Below are 26,066 nucleotides of genomic sequence, written 5' to 3' on the forward strand. Positions count from 1 at the left end.
TTGAACTGTGCACGGCATGGGGGGAGAGAAAGGGAGAGACTTTAGGTTGCTGCCACTCTTTCTGTATGGGCTTTAAGGTGCTTGAAAACTGCAGCCAGTAAAAAATTAAATCACTCAATTACTTTAATTGACCTAATTTGAAAGGGCATTTTAAAGATGTTTTTGAAATCCACACTCTTCTAATACGTTTTTTTAATTCCGTAATCAATCTAACATGTCACATGCATGACATTTAAGTGACACTGTTATCTGTGGAATAAGTGGGTAGTTTAGATTTTATGAATAGCAATTCATTGGGAAGTGTCAAATTGTGTGTTGTCTCCTATAGTTTATGTATCAGTTATTTACATACTTGCTGTAGAACAACGTCACTAAATAAATTTTGGTGCTTGTCTCTGAATTTCTTACACTATTGATTCAAATTGCAATGTTATGTGATATTTAAATACTTCATTGTAAGTTCCATCACAGTAGATCCAGTACAATTTGCAAAATTGATTATTCCTAAGAGGTGATATTTTTCCTTTAATTTTCAAACCTTATTCCCAATAAGTTCACTGCATAATTACTATGTATTTGTTCTTTCTTTCTTTTTGGTAGTTTACTGATCTGATTTTAACACTTTAAAAATTTTAATTTTTTAAACAGCAAATCCCCTATTAGAAGCCTTTGGAAATGCAAAGACTGTTCGCAACAACAACAGCAGTCGTTTTGGGAAATTTGTAGAAATTCACTTCAATGAAAAGGTACTGGAATTCTGATAATGGATAACCAGTGATGATTTTTTTTGCCATAAAATGGTAATGCTAGACTGGAAGTTGAATAATTTATCTTGCACCAAATAGCTACTGTCCTGCTTTACATATACGACTTGTATTCTATCACCTTGAAAGAAAAAACAGAGCCACCAAGTACTGTGTCAGTACTGGAAAGTGGTGGGTCAAGTCAGTAGGAAAATTACTTCCATCCACACAAGAATAATATAATATGCAAATATAATATGCAAAAAGGCATATCTAAGGAATAACTTACTTGCTGTTAAGTATTTATGCATTCTTTTAATGCACAAATAAGTGTCAGTTGCATATTAGATATAAACATATTTTAATGCTTTAATACTTGAAATGAATTATAGATGGCTTTATGTATTTATATGAGGTTTTGGGACCTCACATTAGTATTATGTATGTGACAGAAGTCATGGAATTGTTTTTTGTCAGAAGTTCGCTGTGTAGCTTATGAAAAATTGTCTTTGGGTGTAGTTTTGCTTGGTTAGCATATGTATACACACATTTTACAATTCAAGGATGACTGTATAGCTGCCCAGCATTCCAAGTTGAAGACTTTTGTTGACGAACCCTGTAGATATTATAAAAGTGCCGCCTCCTCATCTTTCTGATTGAGGACATAAAGAAACAAATTCTTGCAGTTCCTCCTTCCTGCAGAGTTTAAGGTCATCATCTGGTCTTGAGTTTGTGGTCTTTTCCTAAGTTTTCACCCCTTGGTTTGTAACTGAACTTCATATCTTTGGTTAATAGTTTAGATAGTAAATAACTAAATTAATTCCTTTAAGGGTAGAGGGACTTTATCTGTTGGTCCAGTTCATGTTAATAATAAATTATGGAAAAAAACCAAATTTCTACTTGGAATGATGTCAGTTTATCTGTCAACACTTAATGGTGTTTCAGATTAATTGCTTCATCTGAAGCAAATAGCACTCAGCCTATCTTCAGAAACTGCTTAAAAGCCTGTTTCAGCTTTCCAGGGCAAGATCAGTCTGTTTACTTGAGCCCTTTTTTACAAGACTTCATACTTCACAAGACTTCACTTCATGGTGACCTTATTAGATCTGATTTCTCAAAGGAATATAAGTATGGACTGGAGCCTCCTGAATGAGTGAATGACTGCATAGCCATTGTCAAATTTGTCAGTCAGTAAGTCCTTATTAGTTGCTTTAATGGCCGTAAGCTCAGGAATTTCCTTGCTATTAAGATTTGTCTAGGCACAGGGAATTTTATCATAGGCCAGATAACAAATTGCTTTCAAAATCTGTCGGGCTTCCATCTCAGAAAAGAAATGCGAGTGTTTCAAACAAAATGTTTGCTCATAATTACTCTGCATAAGATATTGTCCAAATATGTGTTCTTTAATTTTAACCCTTTCTTCTCCTTTGCAAGAGTCTCAATGAAAGGCAGCTAGAGAAGGTTGTAATAGCACAGTAATGGTACTTACTGTCATCCAAGAACTGTAAGGGTGGCTGTAGCAATGGTCTTTGCAGGAACTACTGGAATTCTACCAAGGATTTCTGCTTGTTGGGGTGAAGCAGACCTTTATTTTAAGACAAATGTATGTATATGCAATACATGAACCAGGGGGAGAAGTTGTGGAGCAGTGTTTATTGAGCAGGCTATGATCAGACAAATGTAAATTGAAAACTTATGAATCTCAATCCCCAAAATATTCAGCTAATCAGAAAAACGTTTCTTCCTCCTAGAATTCGGTGGTTGGTGGATTTGTATCGCATTACCTTCTGGAGAAATCTAGGATCTGTGTGCAAGGCAAAGAAGAGAGGAATTATCATATCTTTTACAGGCTTTGTGCTGGTGCTCCAGAAGACATTAGGGAAAAACTCTATCTAAGCTCTCCTGACAACTTCAGGGTGAGTATCAGAGTCAGTGTTTGTAAAGCTCCTCATATTGCTATACATGAGTTTTTTCCTATAGGTCTCACTAAATTCTCTATTCATTATCTTTGACAGACTCTTTCCTGTTACAAAAATCAGAAGATGTTTTTGGTAAATCTATTTGTTCCTGCTGTTTTTCCTTACTGAAAGATTTCCTGTACTTTATGTCTTAAAATTGAGGAATCTTTGCTTTTTCCAAAAACATATTGTTGCATACCCAGCTGCTAGTAATGTTGTTATGGGCTCTTCTAGAGGTGTAAAGTGTGAATTTCTTGATTGTGATCTAACTGTTCAGTGGGTAACCCATCTTTTAAGTCCTGAAAACTGCATTTATTTCTTCCTATTCTAACTGTATGTTTAGGAAGACATAGGAGTTGTCCCATGATTCTCTCTCTTAAATTGTTCTTCCCTTACACCTCCCACCAAGGATCAGACCATGGTGACAGGGTTGTTATGCTTCTCTGTTCTAGTCCATGTGCTTTCCTCTGTTGTTCTTGGTCTCTCCAGGTTATATCATGAGATTCACCAGTCCCTTTCAGCTGGAAGCTCACCCTTTTATCTCCAGTTGACCCAAAGCCTATGCTCAGCTCTTCCTGCCGAGATTACTTCTAATCATTAAGCATGATTCTCCTTCTTCGGTTTTTCTTCACCTAATTTATTCTTTCCTGAGGACTACTTACGATTTCTGAGTTTTGGCTGTCTTTCCACAACCTGTTACTGGTCCAGTCAGTCAAGTAATGGAGAAGCCAATAAAATACAAATAAAATCAGTGCCGAATGTAATACTCCTAACTATACCTGAGATAAAATTGAGCTTAAACAGCTGGGAAATAAGACTTGAATCATTGTACATACTTCTTTAAAAATGTTAGGTGAATATTCAGTGGCAGGGAAAAAGCAGAATAAAGTTTTAGAAGTTGTTAGGAAAGGGAGAGTGAAATAGTGAGTTATGCTGCAGTGTACGTCCATGTTTGTAAACAGCATACACAGCTTTTGTTATCCCGACTCGGAAAGGTATAGTAAAATCCTTGGGTGAAGTAGAGGTCATGTTTGAAGACAATCTCTTGAGTAGCATAGGCTTTTTAATTCAATCCAGTGTGCCTGTTCTGATTTGTTTACTGCCTTCCCTTCTTCTCCCCATGCTTTATTTTTAGGGTTTTTGCCTTTTTCTGAAACTATGTGGTTTCTCCCAGTTAACCCTGATTCTGTATTATGTTTCTGGTAGCAATCCCACAAAAAGGCTGTCTTTCTGTCCTATCGTTATGTTCTTGCATTCTTTCCTCCCATGTTTCCACTGAACAGTTTTTACTACTTCATTTTAACTTTTCCTCCATCTTTCCTTCTTTCTTCCTTCTCGGTGTTCTGATTTCACTGAACTGTTTTCAGAAATGATCGATAAATAACATGACGTTTCCTTTTGCTTTCTTCCCTTTCTTGTCAGTCAGATTTTTTTCTCTATTTTATTTTTGGTTTGCCTGAGTGACTCCAACCGTATTTCCTTAATTTTTAAATTCTCTTAATTTCTTAGCGTATTACATTTTAATTATTGCAGTATTTCTTTTCTTGAGAAAATAATATTATTGAACTCTTTACTGATACAACGTTTCTCTTTCTTTTCCTGATTGTCCCTTCTCTTTCTCCTCAAGTTTTGCTGTGACTTTTAACATCGTTCTAAACCTATTCACATCTTACACTGTTATCACAATTTTACTAGTAAGGTGAAGACTCTTGCCTTCAATCATTCATTCCTGCTATTTAATTATATATAAATGTATTGGTAGGTTTTTCTTTTGTTTTTCTTTTCCTTTTGACAATCACACTTGAACTGTAAATATCTACAAATATCATCATGTGCTTTGTTGACTTGCATTGAAAAGAAAAATAGTGGCAAATCAAGTCATACTGGTAAATTACTGGTCAGTTGTTCGCTTATGTTCCATGATTTGTCTCTCTCTCTCTCCACTGTCCCTTGGCTTATGCCTGTCTTGGAATCTCATGGAAACAGAATTTTGTGTATTTCTAAAATACACAGACCAAATCCGTGCCATGAGTTTGGAAAGCTTTTGTAACACAACCCTGGAGAGCATGTGCAATTACAAGGATATAAATTAGTTAACTGTCATCTTTTTATACTTCCTTGATCTTAAACGGGGTGAGGGGCACTGCTAACAAAGAATTACATTACTGTGTTGATTGTTTTTTTTGTTGATGTATGTTCATACTTGGTTTTCTAAATAAAGCTTGGACTGTGCTTATCTGTTACTTTCTCAAAAATATTTTGCACTTAATTTCATCAGAATTCAGCAGAGGGCTAGAAGCCTTAAAGATACAAAGTTCCCACTAGTTTTGTGCAAAGCAGTGGTTGCATAGGTAACACCTAAATTAGTGTACTCGTTGTAGGGAAGGCAGGTGTACACTGGTGACCGCACAGGTTGCTGCTGTCTCTGGGCTTGGCCGAGTCACTCTCTGCTGCCTGATGAGCCAGGAAGTGGCCACAAAGCTGCAGTTCCCTATTATTCACATCATACATTTGTACTGTGGTATCTAGGTGATCTTGCTTCCTAAAAGCCACAGCAGTATTTTAGGCCAAGTTCCCTACTTCCTCAAAGGCATTCCTAGAGGCCTTTGTAGACCTTACATTATTTCTTGAAATACTTAGTTTGTATCTTCTTATAGTTCATCTATTTGTACTCAGTTGTGCGATGGAAACCTGATCTGATGCTTATTAAGAAGGAACCATTTCTGTTCTTTAGAACGAAAGCTTTTCTTCTGAAACACCCAACAAACACAATACTTAAAAAAACCCAGCACCATTTATTTTCATATGATATGGTGCTAGTTTTCAAAACTCTTCTTTACTGTGGAGTTCCTCTATGCAGTATTCTCTTGTATGCTTTAAAGCTAAAATCTTGAACAAATTTTCAAATATACATTTTTATTGTGCAGCCATTTTTCCATTAAAACTTACTTCTTGCAGTTAATAGATTTTTAATTCTGGAACTGCATGTGCTGTGTGCCCACTCTTGGGGATTTTTTTTAATCAAACACTCTGCACACAAGGCTGTAGATGTCAAGGTCAGAATATAACCTGCTTAAAATGAGGCTGGTTGCAGTACAGTACTGAACAGCCTGAGTGTCTTGACAGAAGGCACTCATTTGCCAGTTTCAATTACAAAGAGTTTACAGTCACATCTGCCTTATCACACCATGACATAATTTATTTGACTTCTGCTAAATTTGCAACAGGTACTTTCATTTCCATGAAGTATATTTATTGCTTTACCATAAACTAATATTTGAATCCCAAGTTCTTTGCTGCTTGTTAAATTTTAAAATATTAACATATAACTTATTTTTAATTTAAAAAAAATTAACTTCTGAAATGTTTTAAAAAAAGTTTTCACTGTTTTAATGTTACATTTGTCACCTAGTTTTCTTCTGCTGTTAAAAATGCTTTGAAGAATGTTTTACTTTTTAGTATTTTGTATATGAATTTTAATCAAAGGGTAGAATTATCTGTGTTCACCTAGTTAAAAACTTCTTTGTTCATGGGCTACAGCAGAGAATCAGTTCACTTCCTTTAGACAAAGGGCTCTGTCCAAGCTTTTGGACGCAGTTCTTATTTTCAGCTGAACAAATCAAAAAGAAAAAGATGGTGATCCCATTTTGCTGGAAGTATCAGTCATTATCTGAATGCCTGGTCTATTCCCTTTACTGTACAACATGAGATGGATGTCAGAAGCCAGATTCTGAGTTAGGCTTCTGCTTGTACCATGTTACAAGTTTTTAATACTTCAGTGCTTTTAATACGCCACATCTCTTACTACCTATAGAAATATTTCACTGGTGAGGAAAAAATGAATAAAGTTTTGAATTACACATAGGCCAGAAAATGTATTTTCTTGGTTCCTAGTTTCAATTTTCTTTTCTGTAATCCCAGACTCCATTAATAGGTTTAATAGAGTCAAACTCTGCGAAAATATTGTGGGACTTAACAAAATTAATATCCCACTGTGTCAAAAAGTATTGTCAAAATCAAGACGTTTTCAATAGAAGTTTGTTACTGTTGCACTTCTGTAATTTTGTAGATGTAAATAAATACATTTTCAAGGAAGGAATTCTGAATACTTACCATGTTGGTAGTACCACGTGATTAAGCTATGTAGACCAAGTCTTAAATAAAATCACGTTTTCCTTCTCTCTTTTAAGTACGCATTTCCACTTTTTTATTGTTACAGTATTTAAATCGAGGCTGTACCAGATACTTTGCTAACAAAGAAACAGACAAGCAGATTTTGCAGAATCGCAAGAGTCCTGAGGTATGTTTGTATCTTCAATTGGTTTATATTATCGATTAATGCAGATAGAGTTGAAAATTATGATTATGGTTTTACAGTGTGGAATGAAATGTTCATTTTGCACATCTGTATAGGTCTAAATGGGTACTGTCAAAGCTGGTATATTCAGAACTCTGGTTTTGGAGTTCAGTCCTAGAAATGCATTTTGACATGCATCTTAAAACCCAAAATGGAACAGTATATAAAATTGTTTCCTTTTCATTCTTATAATAATAAAATACTTAATGATGCAGCTTGTCTTCTGTGGAAAACAAAAATCAAGAATTTTTAAAATTTTTCTTTTTAAACGTTACTACAGGTAGTAATAGGTCAGCAGCAGTAGTCTTTTCTTCCTTTCCTGGAAGAAAGCGTGAAACTTGAAAACATTTCTTTCCTCTTTGTCCATTTTCACTTACTTTTTTTTTTTTTTTTTTTTTTTTTAAACTTAAATGCTACAGTTTCTGGTCATTCCAAACTTTGAGCTTGTTCACATGAGGACACTGAAAAATTTAATCTGAATTAATAGTGTATGTGAATTAGAAGTTGTTTAAACACTTCATTAAACAACTTCTCTGTTCTCTAATATAATTTTCAACTCTTCATGCCTAAAGTATGAATTTTTCATTTGTATGGCTGGAAGATATTTCAATTATTAATCAAAACCTTAAGTGTGATTCAGTAGCAGTGCAAGCTGAATATACATGTGGAAAAATACAAATATGAGTTTCCTCAAGAGTGTCTCTCCCCCAATGACCATACTATCTATTTTACCTTTGAGAACTTGGTCTTGAGCTTGTACATAGCTTGTGCCTAGCTATGAGAGACAATATAGATACTTCTTTGCTCAAATCCACATTGTAAAGTCTACTCCTGGATTTCTAGTGTTTGTATGTTGTAACACTGAACATGTAATACCAATTTCTTTTACTTGAATGTAGGCTATTTTCTATAATAAGGGGTGCTGGAGAGTGAGATACAGAAATGCTGATTTGATACTACTGTGAGTCAGCTGGTGGATATTTCATTCTCATCAAGCAGATAGTCTAAGAGATGCTTGGGAGATTTTGCCTCAGTTTACTTAATTTGCCTTAAATGAAGATATGTAGTGAGGTTGGTCATTTATTTGGGCATAAAGTATCAACATTCATCTATTGCTACTGAAAGATGAGCCTGTGCAATCTTCTGTTATTGATGTGATTTACAGTAGGCGGGTGTTCTGTCATAAAACATGTCATCTGAAGGACTTAATTTGAAATAAGTGTTTGTCTAAACTAAAATATACTGAGAGAATAATTCTAAAAATGTGTATTAGACATTAAGTAGTGGAACATATGATGCCATAATATCTTTATGTTCACAGCCATATGAGTTTGAAGGCCCAATAAAGGATAAAATTTCAATGATATTCAAACCTGGTCTAGACACTTAAACAGTAAATATATTACACTGTTCATGTTTTTAAATCAGAAATTGAGTATTTGCTCTGTCATTTTAAGCAAAATATTGTTTATTTTTATAAAAGTAGCTGGAATAGTCAATTAATACTTAAATTATTTTTGTGTTTTCCCTATCAGGAAGATGAGGTGATTATTTTACATAATTAAGATGTAGTTTAATTTTAATAAATGTAGTTTAATAGTATTGATGTGTCTAAATGTTGTGTGAATTTTTCAGATGCATGTGGTGTTTTGGTTTGATAAAAATCATGTTAGCTTATTTGATATTAATGAGGCTTCTATTTGAATTATTTTTTTTAGTTGAAAACAAAGTAATTGTAAAAACTTAGGTCCCTCTGTGCATGTTCAGTTAGTCTCTTGATTGCATGCAGATGTGTTACTATCTCCTATGTAAACCTGTTAATAATTAAAATAACTTGATATATTTAAATTAGGAAAATCAGCAAAATTTTGTTATTTTAAAACATAGCTGGTATTCTTCTAACCCACAGAACACTGTAAACAACTTTTCTGTTTCTTAATCACCAGCAAATGTTAACAAGTATATTTCTTTAAGTCTGTTTAGGATAAGGATAACTTTCCAGTTCTGATTTGTCCTATAAGCCTTTCCCATGTCCTATCAGACTTCCTGTCATCCTATCCCAAGGACCTCAATCTTCTTTCAGCTGTTGGGGGCTGGAAGCACTCCTCTGTATCAATGCTTTGATAGCTCCCTTAGCCAGTCTTCCTTTCCACTGCTTGCTATCCTATATTTTCCCCATCCTTAGTTGTCACATTCTCCAACTTCTGCTTTCTGAAGATAGTTTGAAGTTTGCTTTGAAGTTGAAGTTTAAAGATCATGCTTCAAAGTATCAACACCATAAATAAGGGTTTTTGCAAAGCCTGTATTTTCTGAAGAGCTCTCATCTCTTTCTACTTAGTTTGGCATGCTTTTTTATGCTTTTTGTTATGGTTTATTCTTGACTGGAAATAATTGCTTACATTTACTTTAAAATCACTTATTGTTTATCAATCACTTTTTGTTTATCTTGTTGTTTTCTAGTATCTCAAAGCAGGTTCCTTGAAGGATCCACTCTTAGATGATCATGGAGATTTCAACAGAATGTGCACAGCAATGAAAAAGATTGGCCTGGATGATGCAGAAAAACTTGATCTTTTTAGAGTAGTGGCTGGTGTCCTTCACCTTGGAAATATTGATTTTGAAGAAGCTGGGAGCACATCAGGTTAGATGAAACATAAATTGTTTTCTGTAAAAATACGGAAAATGTCTCTTGATTATAGGTGATTAATTCCATGTGAATTGTTGCTTTAGAAAGCTTCCTCATGTTCAAGGATAATATAGTCTTAATTCACTCCATTTTGAAGTCATGTTTACCTGTTTATGTCTCAAACCCATACTTGTATTTTAATTTTTGTGTCTCAAAACCATACTTATATTTTAATAATAATTTTAGTCCAACTTCTTGCTAATGTCATGAAAACATCTTGAAATTAGCAACTCCATCTGCAGGAAAAGCCATTATGCCCTTTGGCTTCCAAAAATACCATCATGTTAGTATTTTGAGAGGTGAGGAAAAGAAGTTACAGCAAAAACTTAGGTAAATGTAGATTTCTTAATTTTAAGATGTCACTCACAAGATAAGTTGGTACGAGCATAGCTGGGACTCAGCAGAATGTGCAGGAAGGCTGAGGAAGTAGGAATGAGTATTTTGGGATTGGCCGCTCTTACCATACTGCTGAAATCAGCCTCTCTTAAGTTGAAAACCACTGTCCAGATATTCCTGAAGAACTGAAGAAACTCCCAGTCTGGACATACCACAAATATAACTATAGTAGAAAAGATATGTAAGTACCTCTTTATCTTGAGTTGCAAGATACACAAGATCCGGTGAAACTGGTTCCTCTTAGTCCTACTTCAAGTATGCATAGCTGTTGCCAAACTTGGCAAAGTTGTTAGGAAGGTCATACCAAGGAACATTTTAAAAGGTGTTTTGACTGATAAATTGAGTACTAGCCTTATAGGTTCACTAGCTCCCAGTCTCAAGCACAGAATCATCACAGAACTGTCCAAACATTCTGTTTGGAAGAGATCATGGGAGATCTCTAGTCCAGTGTGTCCTGGTCAAAGCAGGGCCGACACTGAATTCAGACCAGGTATCTTAGGGTTGTCACAGAGAAGGTGGGTTTCTTCTGTTTTGTTTTGGTTTTTTTCTAAGGTCAAATCAGAACCTCCCCAGTGTCAATTCATGATCTTGCCATCTTCATGAAGATGACTGAAATGAACATGATTAATGTGAATGAATCTGGGAAGACATCTGGGGGTAGAGAAAGGGTAGTGGCTTCACGGAGCTCAGCAGTAACTGGCAGGGAGCTCCCCTGCTTGGGCCTTCTGTGAGTTGAGACTTTGGGTTTGACAAGGTGGAACAGAGGGGAAAAAGGTGCAAATGTGAGTGGAGAGGCAAAGTTTCAGGAGGCAGATGAACAAGAAGGGGAACCACAGACAGTGAGGAAAGTCAGGGCTTAGAGAAGGGAGGGGGGACACCAGAAAATTTCAACAGAAAAAATGAGTTCAAACCCGTTTTTTTCTGGAATAAATTACTGAAGTTCTAAAATGCTAGTTGCAAATACAGGCTTTATTCTGTTCTCACCTTGTATGTGTACACACAGGGTGTGCATTTGAACTGCTCCAGGCAGTATGTCTCTTACCAGAGACCCTCTAAAGTTCTGTTGCTGCTTCAAAAACCTGGGAAACACCAAACCAAAGCTGCTTACTACAGGTCAGATGGTGTTCTAGAGCTTCAAAAATCAAGTCACAAAAGCCTTAATCTTGTAAGGACTCCTACCTCCCTCTTTTCACTTAATGGTTTGTGGAGTTAAGGAATTAAAGAAATGTTTGAGTATTTATTTATCCCTTTTGGTTTCTTCATTTATGTGTAGAATAAATTTTACCGAGAACAACAGGAAAGAAATGTTGGCATACACGATTATTTAAGTGTTAGATTTTGCTAAAGTGCTTGAGCACTTCAGTTAGGTTTATGAAGCTGGATGAGCTCTGGCGCTGTGGGTGTGGTGTAGAGCAGAAGGAAGCGTGTGCCTGGGGAAAAGTACATACCATTATCTGAATGTATGTAAGTGCTGGGACCCTGCCGTGCCAGGCACTTCTGTTGCAGAGCAGGAAGTCTGGAGGGTTACAGGAACATCTAAGTTCAAAAGCTTATGTCAGTACAGTTAGTTTCTAGGTATTAGCACTTTCCTTCTGCATTTTTTGGGGTATTTCTTTTGCTTACAAGCAGGTTAGCTTTTGAACAGCCCACGTTTAGAACCACGTTCTACAAATACAGAACTTCATGCATAGTTTTGGGGTGTGTTTTTTGGTTTTGTTGTTTCGGAGGTTTTCTTGTTTTTGAGAACTCGCTGTTCACACTTAATACACGAAGCGATTTCCAGAGGCAACCTTTAATTCCTCCAGAGCTGATGTTACTTCCCGTCGTCACGGCGAGATCCTCCCCGGCCTCGCCGCCTTTCTTAGGCTTGTCCATAAGATCTCGGCCACGGGGAAGCGGGCGGGGGGCCGGGGGGCGCGGGGCGGGGCCGCGCGGCCTGTGGCGGTGTGTAACGCGCTGTGGGTCGGTCGCAGGGGGCTGCACGCTGCGGCCGCGGAGCGAACCGGCGCTGGAGCGCTGCGCCGCGCTGCTGGGGCTGGACCCGGAGGACCTGCGCGGCAGCCTCACGGCGCGCGTCATGCTCACCACGGCAGGGGGCGCCAAAGGAACGGTCATCAGGTGAGTCCCGCGCGGCGCGGCCGGGCTGAGCGCGGCCGGGGGCCGGCAGCCGCGGGCCTCTCCCGGCCTGAGGTACCGGTTGCCCGACCTCCGCCCCCCGCCCAGGGACCGTCGGGGCTGCCTCCCGACACCGGGTTTGCCCCTTTTCTTAGCCACGGGGAAAAAGGGGCCTCACACTCCCGCTTGACCATTTGCAAGTATGAACTGAGGTGCAGTTAGCGTAAGTGCAGCTATTCAAAATGCTTGCTAATGGTTTACGAGGCGCAGGTACAAAAACAATACTACAAAATACGGGAGTGCAGTAGACTAGTAGGTTTACATTGTTAATCCCTTTAAAACAAACAGCGTGCTATGCCTTCCCGTCATGCAAGTGTTCATTTTGAGAGGACACATTTTTAACAGGGCTTACTTTTTTTTTTTTTTTTTTTTTTTTTTTTTTAAACCAGTTGATCCAAATGCACATTTTCAGATGCTTGGGCTTGTTTTATTGTTGTTACGTCATTGGAGTATTTGGAAGAGTGGCAGTTATACAACATCTAGCTAAAACGGCTTTTTTTTTTCAGAAAAGAATTGCTTAGAATAAGTCACTATCAGATTTTAAAAAACCCTCTCACATGTCACGAGTATGCTGTGTGGCCAAAGAAAGTATAGCGCTCATCCTGTTAAATCTGTAACCTACACAGAAAATTAGGTGTGGTAAGAGATTTAACATACACTGTACCAAGGAATGTTAATGCTGTCCTAAAGCATTTCACAAGATACTTGGATGCATCTTTTTTGTCTTGGGAGCTGCACAGTGCTCCCATGACTGCTGCCCTGTGATATTAGGTCTACTTAGAGGATACTATATCTACCCTTCTCATTGTCTGGGTCGTCAGTGTCCCTGTGTTTGCCACGTTCTTCTGAAATCAAATTTCAGCTTTAAAAACACCACCTGTTGCTGGTAAACAGACATTTAATATTGTCTGCAAAGTTAATGTTTTTTCATAGAAACATAAAAATAGTGGAACAGGATAAGTTTGTCTGGTTTTTTTTTTTTTTTTTTTCTATAGCTTTTAAGAATGCATCACTATTGTAGTAAATAGTGACCTTAAAAAAAGTGATTATCCCTTTCATTTTGACAGGAAGGTGTTATCAAGGTAGCCTCCTATGCACAGTAGGATAGCGATTTCTTTCTGTACACACATGGAGAAGGAATAATTACAAAGAACGTGTTTAAAGGTGGTACTGATGATAACATTTTGATAACCGTGGAAGTGATTACTGGTGTGAAAGAGTTTTATGACAGTGATTTCACTACAGTTGCTTTTTGTTTATGAAAAACCTCTTATCTTCCACCACAAATTTTCTCTTGTGAGATGGGTTCTTCTAGCACACAAGCTGTCAGGGATCCTAGCTAAGTTGCATACAACTGAATTGCATGTTTTAACATTAAGTTTTCTATGTTGTGTATTTTCTGGAGTTAAAGAAAACACCGCATCAAAAGCTGAACTTGGGCTAAACAGTTTTGAGCACATTAAAAGTAATTCTTAATGTTTAGCTGAATGCATCGATCTTTTAATTAGGAAACTAATTAACATTCCCTTCACTCATTGGAAGAATGCATGGGTGCTTCTTACTGACTTACGGAAACAAACAGATTGTTTTAGTAAATCAGAAATACAACCATTACACCAGGAGTTTAAAATATGAAAGCCATAATTAATTGTCTGTATTAATGTGGTTTATATAAGTCCCTTGCATATTTATTTTGAATTTATTATGTCTTAAAGTATGAAATATTTATTAACATTTCATAAACCCGTAGACTGAAACTAAGTAACAGCTGATTGATTTAACCTTGGTATGTCACTGTGGCCAGTAAAGGTGGCAGGTGTTGGTTAACACATGCTTAGGTTATGTCAGACATATGAGGTGAAAAGTTGATCTTCAAGCACTTGAGAGCATCGGCTTTTTTAGTCCTCAAGGGATATAATGGATTTGAGTAATGAAGATTTCCACTGGTCAAGAGCTTATTCTGTGCAAGAGAAGTAATCTTGATCTCTACCTAATTCTAATCAAGAATGCTAAATTAAAAGATAATAGCTTTAGCGGAAATATTGTTCAGTGCCTGCTTCCTGATCTTCCTAGCCAAAATTTGAGTATAATAAACCATCAGTGACAGCCTGTGCTGTTTGAACGTCATGGGTTTTTGGGGCTACAGGAGCTCTTCTGAATTAACTCATACTTAGGAGTCTTATGTTTAGCGTGGGTATGGGCTGTTGTTCAGTAATACATTATTACCAAATAGCTGACCTTTAAGGGGTATTTCTAGATAGAGCAAACAAGCAGAATTCGTGGTAGTCTGCTTATTTCTGTACTTTGAAAGAAGGGATGTTCAAGAGTTAGAACTTCATAGTGACTACTTTTTGGAAAAAGTTATAATGCAGAGACAAAGGGTTAAGTAATGTTTGGGAAGGAGTTATTCTGCCTTTAGTTAAAAGCTCAAGATCTGTATCTCTTCATAATATTTTCAGTAGTGCTTTTCTGGAAAGTGATTATAAATTCCTTCTCTCCCCCCCCAGTTACGAGAAATTGGAGACTTAGTCACTATCATCTTACTGCCTTATTAGCTAATATGGAAAGTTAAAAATAATTTGTCTCTTTATAATAACCTGTACATGTAGGAAAACATGGGTCTTGTGGGACAAAGTGCCTCCAGTGGCCAGTATTTTCCACGTTTTACTATTTGCTGTCTTCTGGACCATGTTTAAATTGACAGCAAAATCTTTGATATATTCATCCCGGGGAAACTTTATCAGTATTATGGATAACATTGGAGTAGAAAATTATATATTATACAGTACAGGTGGTACTCATATTAACACATGGCGGTATGAGAATTGCAGATTTTGAAAGTTAGTAACATTTTTCACTTAATTGAGCTTGTGATCCACTCTTAACTGCTGATCTTTCTCTCTCTGTTGACTCACTGCTTAGCTCTTTATTCTCCATCTTGCATTTATATTTTTGAATTCTCTTAAGTATATCACCACATTGTTTCCTTTACCGAAATCTCTTTTGTGGGTTTTTAGATTGTATCTTCAATTCGTGAAAGTAATTTTGTATGCTAATCTTGTTACCAAGATTTTCTGCTTTCTTAGTTCAGTATTATCAGACCATTTTTTTTGAAAATACCTTTACTTTTGCACTCCTTTTAAGTGAAAGTGTTAACTAGAAGAAGAAGGGGTTTGAACAAGTGACATCCATGTTGGATTCAGATGGCACCCCACTGGAAATGCTCTCAGTGAACTATTGAGTCAGCCTCTGAGAACAGATTGGTTTTGGCTCTTGTACACAGAACATACAGATAAAGCATGTCTATATAGTTTCCTTTTGAGAATGTTTGGGTGGGACATATCAAGGACTAAAGCGAAGGTGTATCATAATATACTGCTTCCCTTTCACCACATCTCAAGTGACCCTGTCAAGGAAGGTTTCTTATGAACAAATACAATTTTTGCTACAGCTTCAAATTCACTTTGGATTAAGACTAGAAATTTTCTGTTCAGCATTATTTACCCTGATAAGCCTGAGGTGTTCTTAGCAGTGTACAGTTTCAAAAGTCTGCAAACACAAGGAGCTGTGTTTTTGTGCCAGCAGATCTTATTTTTCCCCAATGTTTTACTTTGTGGATGGAAAAAACATTCAGAGGGCTCTTTCTGCCATCTCAGAGGATTAATGCATTAAGCCTCTTTCTCCAGCCTTTTCTAAACTCGTGCAACTAAAAGCAAACATACACTAATAAATAGACTAGTATCTTCTTGTGTGGCATACTGCATGCACAGGAAAGTGAACTGGACTGTTTCAGATATTTATTAAATAGCCACCAGGTTTTTCTATGGTGGTGTGGTTTAGAAACTATTTGATTGCTATCAATATTAGAGTTTTGACAAGAACATTGTTTTAATTTGTTCTGACAACCCAAAGAGCTACTCATTTCTCTCTCTCTTTCTTAGGGACCTTTTGTGTGGAAGTAGATCATGTGAGTCCTAATAGGTCACAGTGAATAAATAGCTCGGCTGAAATCACGGTGCTCAGAGTATAACAAAGGCTTTATTCTGCTGGGCACAATGGAGCCAACAAGGAACAGTAGGAGGGTGATGCTAAATGCTATCTCTGTGAATTTTATTAAATACTGATGTGCAGTGGACTACCAGGGAGACTTGACAGCTGCACTACATTTATCTGTCCTTGTTAGTCTCCCAAAAAAGGCCATAATGATCACCTTGTTGGCTGATGCTTTTACCATCCATGTAAAGTGTGTTTACAGAGAGAAATAATGTGTTAGTATTCAAACTTTGGTACATCTCTTAGACTGCAAATGCACTATACTACTCTCTTATTCATTTTCTCTCTTTCCAAGAAGACTTTCAAAGAGGACTCTGTCATCACAAAGTAAATTATTTCACTTATTTCACAGTGTGAAGAACTTACCTTACACGATTCCTGGTTCTCCACCTTCTTTTGGTGTACATTTCCTACCAAAATGCGTGCGCTCTCTCTCTCTTTTTTTTTTTTTTTTCCTGTTGGAAAAACGTTGTGGTTTTTTTTTAAACAAAACATTTTTCTACAGTTTTTGGACCTTCAACTTTTCTCAAATTACGAATGTGCTGTTTATATTCTTTTAATTACATAGACCTTTCACTAGGTAGGGTTATTTCATGAGGCCATTTTATTTGTGAAGCAGTAACCGTATTGGATGTCAGTAGTTGATGGTATCACTTTACTTACTCTCTCTCTCTTAATCGTCAATGATGGACAAATTATACATATTTTAATTGCAGTTTATTGTTCTGGAAAATGTTTGGGGACTGCATGGATTTATCCACAAGATAAATCCAGCCCATGAGAGCGCTTTCTTCCAGGCCTCAGATTCTGTGGATCAGTGAAAACCTTGCTGAAGAAATTAGTATGAAGAACAAACATTTTTTTTGTTGCAGCCTTACCAAATATCTTAGAATTTGGAAAAATTTCTTCCCTGTTCCTGACAAATATATGATGTATGGAGGAGAGGGGGAGAAGGTGAAATGAAGGAAGGAAAATATATCTTTTCCTGTTCAGACAACAAACAGGAGGAGCAAAGGGATTCATTTGTCAGTGTGTACACCATGGAAAGGAGGAGCTGAGGGAAAGCAAGTTCATGAGAAGAAAGTTACTCATTCTGAATGTCAGGTCTGTAATAGGGCCCTTTTCTATCTACTGGTATCTACCAGTGGAATTTCAGCATTATTTAGTAGTTCTGTACATTCAGCTGTGGAAAATGCATTGCAGGGTTACATTTTCTTTCCAGGGGTTTCTACTGCATACTATGAAACTTAAAATAACAATAGGGGTTTGTGCAGTCCCTGAAATTCTACTTAATAATGGCAGAATTTGTTACTTTTGAAGAACAGGGCTGTTTTATAAATAAAATCTCCAGAAGTATGAGTTGTTTAAAAAAATAAATTGAAAGCATAAATGATTGTATTATGTAATAGGCCTGCAGCTGACGTGGGAATTAGTATTCTGATCTCTTAAACGTATCAGAATGGAATGTAAGGGTACCTTCCTCCTATTTATAAGATAAGATTGCTGTCAGTACTCATTACCATAAGATAAGTCAGAAGATACTTAGTGAAAGACAAGATTGTGTGTTAAAGCTAATTACTATCTAATGTAATGTAGCTGCAGGTGTCCTTAGTGAATGGAGTCTCTGGTTCCCTGACTTACCAGTCACAATAGAAAGTTATCTCCATCAGTCTCACATTTCTGCACCAGAAGTATCATCCTTGAAAAAATACAGAAATAATAAATTTGAGCTATTTTAGTGCTTATGAATCTTGGGAAGTGAAGGAAATGATGCAATATGGGCAAGCTTTGTAGCCTTAAGTTTTCATTTTCTTGCCTGCCAGTTCTTTGTACTTCTGTGTACAGAAAACTACCTGGAGGGGGCGATAGGGCAGTTCTGCAGCCAGGACATCTTGAACCTTTGTGTAGGGCTTACTTAAACAGATCAGTTAAGAGGTGTTTTTTAAATGTAGATTTGCCGCATACTTGAGAAGTTCCTAACTGGTTATCCACCACCTTAGCTGGACAGTCTATCCTTTGATTATTAATAATGGTTACTGTAGTGCTGGTGGTCCAAGGATATGAGAGGCAAGGTGTATGGGAAGAAGTAACAAAGGGTGTTTAATGGAGAGAAGTGATTTGTTTTATTAAGGCAACTGATTGAAATATTTAGAAAAAGCTTTTGGCATACAACCGTCGTCCTTTATTCTTTATGACAAAGAGGACTGGTGTGATAAAAATATTGACATTATTTGTCCCTGTTCCTCCCTGCAAATTTTATCAGTTTGGATAGCAAAGGTGCTCTCCCTAAAAATCTCTTATTTTGATTTAATTTAATATTAGATATATCATCTGTATGTCATGATACAGTGTTCTGCAAAGCCTTTGTGTACCCATAGTTGTTCTAAATTGTAGGCCTTCTTTCCATGCATGAAATTTTGTCGCTGTCTGGTCAAGGGGCTATCAGTATTTAATTTTTTTCTCCCTTTTTATTTATATTTATATAAATAAATATATATTTATTTATTGACATGTAAAAATCCTTTGGAGAGCTTTGACCTTTGACAGTCTGATTCTGTTCTGGTCTGATTCTGTTCAGATTAGTAGGGCTTTTGCTTTTGAATTCTTTAGCAATATGATTGGAATCTAAGGGCAGTTTGCAATCATACCATGAAGACGAAGGTTCATTTTTCATGCTTCTTTCACATTGTTTGTTAAACACTTCCTTATGGCTTTATTGTTGGATCAGTTGTCTTATTCTGAAGACTTCTACAGGTGCTTTCTCAGCTGTGTACAGTGTAATACATTTCAGATTAACAGAAAAACAGTTTAAAAAAAAGGTCTTGTAGAATGTATTGATCCACAACATGATGTGGTTAAAGGCGCTTTGAAATATATGCATTCCAAGCCTGTTACTGTCATCCTGACTTTAGAAAATTGCTAGATATATATTATTTATACATAAATATGTAGCTATGTTTGCCTGATATTCACACAGTTTTCTCATGCATTTCATAGGCTTTGGAGTTGTGACTCATGGGGTTTTTTTGTTGTGTTTTTTTTTTTTTAATTGCTAAACTAGGATGTAAACTTGTAATAAATAGTCACAATGCAGAATAAAGGTTTATAAATAAGGTAGGGCGAATAAATTCTCATCTCTTAAAAGGCCCCTTCTTCCAATGTTTAAAAAGAATTCTTATTTCAGGATTACATATAACTTTCACCATGAGAATGCACTCCCTTATCTATGTTTTTTTTTAATTTTTGTTACCAGTTAACTTACAGCCCTATAGTTTTAATTATAGCACTTACAAAAGCATAGGGATGAAAATATCAGAGCAAAACTGCGCTATAGGTTTTACTGTAATTAGGCAGCTCATAAATAGTTGAAATATTTTTTGTAGATGGGAATATATATATTTTTAAGTACCTTTCTCTGGCAATTATCAGTATGGTTTCTGATTATCTATTGAATAAGTATGAAAACATCAGCATCTCACTTCTGATGAGGATAGCGAAGCATTATTCTTTCTTTTTACAGGTAGCATAGTTAGTCTAACTTGGCAAGATTGTCTCCTACTTGGGCCTAGACCCCAGGGGTTTTTTTGTCCAATTATTTACAGTAATTGGAAAGATTATTTTTAAGTTTAGAGTCTAATCCTAGTGTTTCAGAGTAAGGAATTCTGAAAAATAAGATGTGTATTTTTGTTTTTTAGGGTACCCTTGAAAGTGGAACAAGCAAACAATGCTCGTGATGCCTTGGCTAAAACGGTGTATAGTCATCTGTTTGACCATGTAGTGAACAGGGTAAACCAGTGTTTTCCATTTGAGACTTCTTCTTTCTTCATTGGAGTTCTAGATATAGCTGGTTTTGGTAAGTATACTTAAAAAAACCCCACCTTTCTACTCATCTGTCATTGCCACAAAAGATTTAATGGTAGATTTTGTAATGGAGAGTGGAAGAGTTTTCTATTTGATGGTGGTGGGATGGGTTACAGTAGCTTAAGAAGATATGAAGAAGGCTGATAAAGCCTCATTTTCATTTTATTTTAAAGATAAAAGAATGTAGAGGAGATCGAGTTTCTCTTTATGACCTAATAACGCTAATAAGTGTTAGCATCAAACTGAACATGTAGTGGTTTCAGATTCCTGTAGTGTCTGCATAGACACAGCTTTTGAAGGACTCGAAATTTGGACTGGAATCTTACTGTGGACACCCAGTAAAATCAGAAAAGGTATTGCATGTGCATGCAGTTTTACCATTCAGTCCTGAGAAGATCACTGCATACTGACACACAGTGAAATGAAGTTTCTGAATTAAGATACTGTTTCCTGGAGGCTGGATAGTTCCGTTACAGAGTTGGACTTTGGGCTCCTGGTTGTTCCCGGGAAGTGGTGGGTGTTGATGGTTCCCATAATGCTTTTGTCCTGTTTGACTCACTGAGATTCAGAATAGGGTGTGTTTTCCGGTGTGTTCTAGCCCTGTTAAGGTGGTCCAAGAACAGTGAAAAAGGGAACCTTTGGTTTTCAGGTCTTTAGAGCTGTGATATCCTGTGCCAGCCTGTTGTAACATGGGTGCATAAGAATGTATTGGTATAGGTTCATTGTATGGTAGTATTTTGCTTTGGTTTGATGCCAGATACAACTGTCTGTTATTTGTCTTAGAAATGTGATCTGCCACAGTATTTCTATATTTGTGTTGTGTGAAACTTGAAAATATGTAAAAGCATTTATTTTACTGAAAGAAACAGATACGGATCTGAACACATCTTTAAATATTAGCACTGTGAAGCTTTTTTTAGTTACTATGTAATATATATTCTCTCCATTTATCATAGAAGTTTAACTTCTGTTTTTCAGAATACTTTGAGCACAACAGTTTTGAACAGTTCTGTATTAACTACTGTAATGAAAAACTGCAGCAGTTTTTTAATGAAAGGATTCTGAAAGAGGTATGTTATATGTAATGTTATGTCTGAGGATTTATTTTTTTGGTAAAGAGATACTTGAAGAAAGGTTCTGTTTTCTGTAAGACTGCACATTATGTTTAGATTTAAAAAAATGCAGTTGACAAACTGTTTTCCTGCTGTGTGACATCTGATTGTGCCAGAGAAGAATACTGCTTTTTGAAATCCAACAATCTTTTTTCTTCTTCTTTTTTACTATTCATTAAAATGAGGCATCCAGATACTGGACAATATTTCATACCTAATGGGAATATCTAATTGCTTTGGCATATCATTAAGGAGGTGAAGTTGGAATATATTAAGCCGTGGAAAGAAATTTTAAAATTTATGTTGATTCATGCTGTATTTAAAAATATCTTCCTGTTTATTTAAAAAAAAAACATTTTTGATGGGTAAAAAAAAAAAATGTGGTGAGTGGTATTTTCTCTTTTCAATTACTTTTTTTTTTTTTTAAAGGAACAAGAACTTTACCAGAAAGAAGGCCTGGGGGTTAATGAAGTGCGCTATGTAGATAATCAGGACTGTATAGGTATGTACTTCTTGAAATGTCAAGATATTTGTTAGTGTCACAGAGAAAAAAAGTTTCAAGCAGAAGAGGCGAGATATGCATAGCACTAGTATGTTTATAGTTTTATGTTTTTAATGACTTGCAACCTTGTAAATTCTTCCAGCTTTGTATAAGATTCCAGTTCTGGTTGGTAGTAGAGCTGTGTTGTCCTATGGTGTGTAATAACTGCAGCTGGGACTTGTGAATTTCTTGTGCATTTTCCTAGCAAACTAATTAGAACACCTAAATAAGATGAAAGTGAAGAAGGGTGTGAGGGTGTCTGGTGAAAAATATTCCATGAATTGATAAAATCCTATTCCGTTCCCCTCACCTTTTCTGAGCTGGTGAGCAAAGAAACAAAATGAACTATAGGCAACAGGCTGTAGATGTTACTGCTGCTTTTAGGCTTCCCCAGGCTGATATATATGATAGGCTTAAGGTTGAGTTTTTTCCTTGGGTTTTTTTTACCCCCCTTGTGTTCAACTTGTGTCTTCAAAATTGGTGTATTGTGAACAAAAGTTCATTTTGCTTTTGCATTTACAGTAATTTGCTTTAAGGTAACTAGTCAGTCCTGGCTGAGCAGAGTGACAGAATTCAAGATCTGTTGCAAAATGTCTGGTTCTGAGCTTCACTTTGACAGATAGGACTGTGCAGTCACTAACTCTGATTTAACTAAAGACAACTCCTGTCAAGCAAACCTCTTAGCCATCTTGTGAAAAAACAACAGGAAGGTATATGGAGGAGGAAACAAAAGCAACAAAATCAACAGGAAATAGGTGACTTCCATGAGTACAGATCTCTCTTCTAGTGGTTTAATAATGTGTTTAATGTGTATATGAGCCTGAGCCTGTTCCCAAAAATGTTATAGATTTGAGACTGTCATGTTTCTATAAAAAGGGTTGCTTACCCTCAGTGCATGTTTCTGTGGTTTGTTGGTTTGGTTTTCTTTCTTTCTTTTTTTTTTTTATTTTTTAACATATCTCAGGATCAAAAGGTGTTCCCTGGTGCCTATTGGAAGAAAAGGTCTCTGACTCATAGTGGGAAATTAGGTCAGGTTGTTGAGATGGTTGCCAAGTTGTTGCCTTTTTCTGCCATAAAAAAGGTTTGGGCAGATTACTTAAGAATACAAGTAGCAGTCCCTCAGTCATGAACCCTTTTACTATTCCAACCATCATATGACACCCCATCACAGATTTGACGCGTTTCTTCATTGTATGAGTTACGCCTTTTTTCTGTTCTTGCATAGTCAGAAGAAAAGGATTTTCTACTGTCTTTTGAAGTGAGTGAGAAAAATTTTGTTGGTTTCTGAAAAAATTTTTGTTTAAGGTGTTGGACCAGGCTGGTGACAGCAGTGAACATGTAGAAATACTGTCACAAAAGAGAAGGATACTATGTTGACATGGTCAATTTTTTAAAACTATGGAAGAATCTTAGAAACAAGTCATTAGTATATTAGAATCTTTTGATGGAATGGTAGTCATATCTGTTGCTAAATTAGCTTATTCAGATTTCATAAGCATAAATTCTTTCCTTTGGGACTGTCTTTGTGCTTTATATATAGCCTCAAACTGTTTATAATCTGTGCTAAGGGTTCATAGGCATTGCTGCAGTACAACCATTAGTCAGTTTTGTAGATAATGCAAAAAAAGTTTTAAAAGCTGCAAAATTCTTGTGTCTGATACTTTCAAGAGCATGAATTTCTATGTGAGCTTTCAAAGGCTTTTCTGTATGTATGTGAAAGGTCAAGAGAATACACTTGTAAAAAGTTGTGAACCCACCACTGTATGTGCAAGCCTGATCTGCTTTTCTTAAAACAAATGCATTTCATTTTTTCCCTGGATCCTATTCTGAATGGAGGTATGTGCCTTTTCATGCCTTTAGTTTTGATATGTGGTGAAACATAGATGAAAAGCTTGAAAAAAACCCCAACAATATAAGCAATTATACCATAAGGACCTATGGTCATACCACAGAAACATTTAGGCACCTTTTGCGAATTAGATGACTAAATTTAACTTGAGACCCGGAGTAAAAATCAAACTGTTTTGTGTTGTATTCCTTGTGTTAGACTTAGAACTTGGTATGGATATGATGTCAATTAAATCAACAATTCAGATAAGTAGAATTAATTTGCAATGACTTTATGCTAACAGTTTTCCTTAGATACCTTTATACAGAATTAGATCAGTAGCATTTTAAACTTGTAATGTTCACTTCTGATATGAGTTTATATATTCAATTTTTATGAATATGTTTTGTTCCATTAATAGATTTGATTGAAGCAAAATTAATAGGTCTACTGGATATTTTGGATGAAGAAAACCGTCTTCCCCAACCAAGTGACCAGCATTTTACTTCAGTTGTGCACCAAAAACACAAGGACCATTTCAGGCTCTCTGTAGGTTTATTTTTGATGTCTTGTCTCATTTTAATAGAACAGTTCTTTGAACAGTTGATAGAAACACTTCAATTTAATGAAAACCTTTCCTAAGAAATCTCATACCACACAGTCTGCACAATCCATATTCTTTTGTTAAGTACAAGTTTGGTTATTAGGTTTGTTGAAAAGTTCACTGAAGGCTTAAGTTGTGTAGTAGTTCTAATATCCTGCTGAAACTAAAGCCATATTCTTCACTTACATTTGAAGTTTGTTAACATCTAATGCATGAAAAGGAAAGAAAAACACTTTTAAATTTAGGTTATTTCATATCATTTGAGCTATCTTGTTGATCCTTTCAAAAATTGCTTGCTTTGGAGAATATTTGACTCACAGGGAGTGTCTAGCTAGCACTTCGGAGATAAAAACAGGGAACACACAAGGAAAACCTTTTTGTTGTTAATTCCTTAACATACAGCACTCTGGAAGATTAATGCAAATTAGTGCAATTTAAGTACATGCTTTCTGCTGAAAAAAATGCAAGCAAAGGGAGCCAAATAAAATTGTCATCCATTTACCTTTTGTTAAGTTTCCACTTAATCTTGCTTAACTGGATTGCTGTGCAATGAAACGTTTTTGTTGGTATGTGTACGATCAACTAGGTTGCCTTTTCAAATATACCATCTAAAAACTTATTTTAAGCTTCTAACTAATCCTATTCATGTAACAAGGCTATTAATCAGCCCTGGAATTAGTGACATAGAAATTGTTGATAAAAGGCAAAAAGAAAATCAACTAGCTGGAGTTATCAATCCTGGTGACTTTTGTTTTGAATGTGAGGTATACAAGGGTGTGGGTTTTGGAATTTCTTGTTTTGAATGGGAATGGTAGTGGTCATCCCGAGTGTACTGCAGGCAATGTAATATTTTAACTCCTAGTGCTCCTGGCAGAGCCATGGTGATGTTTTAAGAATAAACTTTTTCTCACTCTACAGTATAATTTATAATTCAACTTTTAATTCCAGATTCCTAGAAAGTCTAAATTGGCTGTTCATAGAAATATCAGAGATGATGAAGGCTTTATTATCCGACATTTTGCAGGAGCAGTATGCTATGAGACGGTAATTTTACTTGTACAAACTATTTTTGTTATGCTTGTTGTATTTCTATATTTTTAAGGGTATATAGGTTAAATAGCAAAATTTCCTTTCATTAGAGGAGAAATTCAAAGTTGATAATGTCTTAGCTTTGAAACTAATTTGTGAGTATGTAACACAATTGACAGTTTCTTTTAAATTCTCAGATTACAGACTGTTTTGGTGACATTTTGTGTAAGAGTTTGTTATAAATCTATAGGTAATTGTGTCAATATTAAATATATTGATTCACAATCTCTTACAAATCTTACATCAACAGACCTTTGCATCTTGGGGAGAGGAATACATGATATAAAAGTATTGTTAAACTTAAGAGAAGCTTTTGAGAAGCATTGTCATCCTTGTGTGCAGTCACTGTTCATGTTATATTAAAAATCACGTTTTATACTTTTTGCTTTCCATTTCTGGTGGCAATAGAGTCGTTCATGTAAGAATATGAAATACCTGAAATTGCTACCTTCAAAATACATTCCATATTCTTGTAATTTTTCGACTATTCAGCATCAAAACCATTGAAACATCTAAAGGCAATATGTAAAAACTTTTTCTTTTTTTTTTTTTTTTTTTAAAATAACAGTTTAGGATAAACAAAGATACACAATACTTTGTTCTGGTCTTTAACTCCAGTGTCTAAGGGGAAAGCTACTTCCACAGATATATATGTATTTTTTT

General features: G+C 36.0%; 1 protein-coding gene across 7 annotated transcripts in view; it reads left to right on the top strand.

The window, feature by feature from the left end:
• MYO6 (myosin VI) overlaps positions 1 to 26,066 on the top strand; it is a 114,363-nt gene that overhangs the window by 50,377 nt on the left and 37,920 nt on the right. For 6 of the 7 annotated variants that reach the window (XM_074895935.1, XM_074895938.1, XM_074895939.1 and 3 more), the window contains exons 8-17: positions 649 to 746; positions 2,495 to 2,659; positions 6,921 to 7,001; positions 9,519 to 9,699; positions 12,114 to 12,258; positions 20,064 to 20,221; positions 21,208 to 21,299; positions 21,771 to 21,843; positions 24,132 to 24,259; positions 25,263 to 25,358. In XM_074895935.1, the coding sequence (XP_074752036.1) occupies positions 649 to 746; positions 2,495 to 2,659; positions 6,921 to 7,001; positions 9,519 to 9,699; positions 12,114 to 12,258; positions 20,064 to 20,221; positions 21,208 to 21,299; positions 21,771 to 21,843; positions 24,132 to 24,259; positions 25,263 to 25,358 (1,217 nt within the window). Of the gene's footprint in view, positions 1 to 648; positions 747 to 2,494; positions 2,660 to 6,920; positions 7,002 to 8,593; positions 8,603 to 9,518; positions 9,700 to 12,113; positions 12,259 to 20,063; positions 20,222 to 21,207; positions 21,300 to 21,770; positions 21,844 to 24,131; positions 24,260 to 25,262; positions 25,359 to 26,066 lie in introns of all 7 variants that reach the window. The other variant, XM_074895934.1, reaches the window with a different exon arrangement.

The sequence above is a fragment of the Athene noctua genome, chromosome 1 (genome assembly GCF_965140245.1).
Source record: "Athene noctua chromosome 1, bAthNoc1.hap1.1, whole genome shotgun sequence".
NCBI lineage: Eukaryota > Metazoa > Chordata > Aves > Strigiformes > Strigidae > Athene > Athene noctua.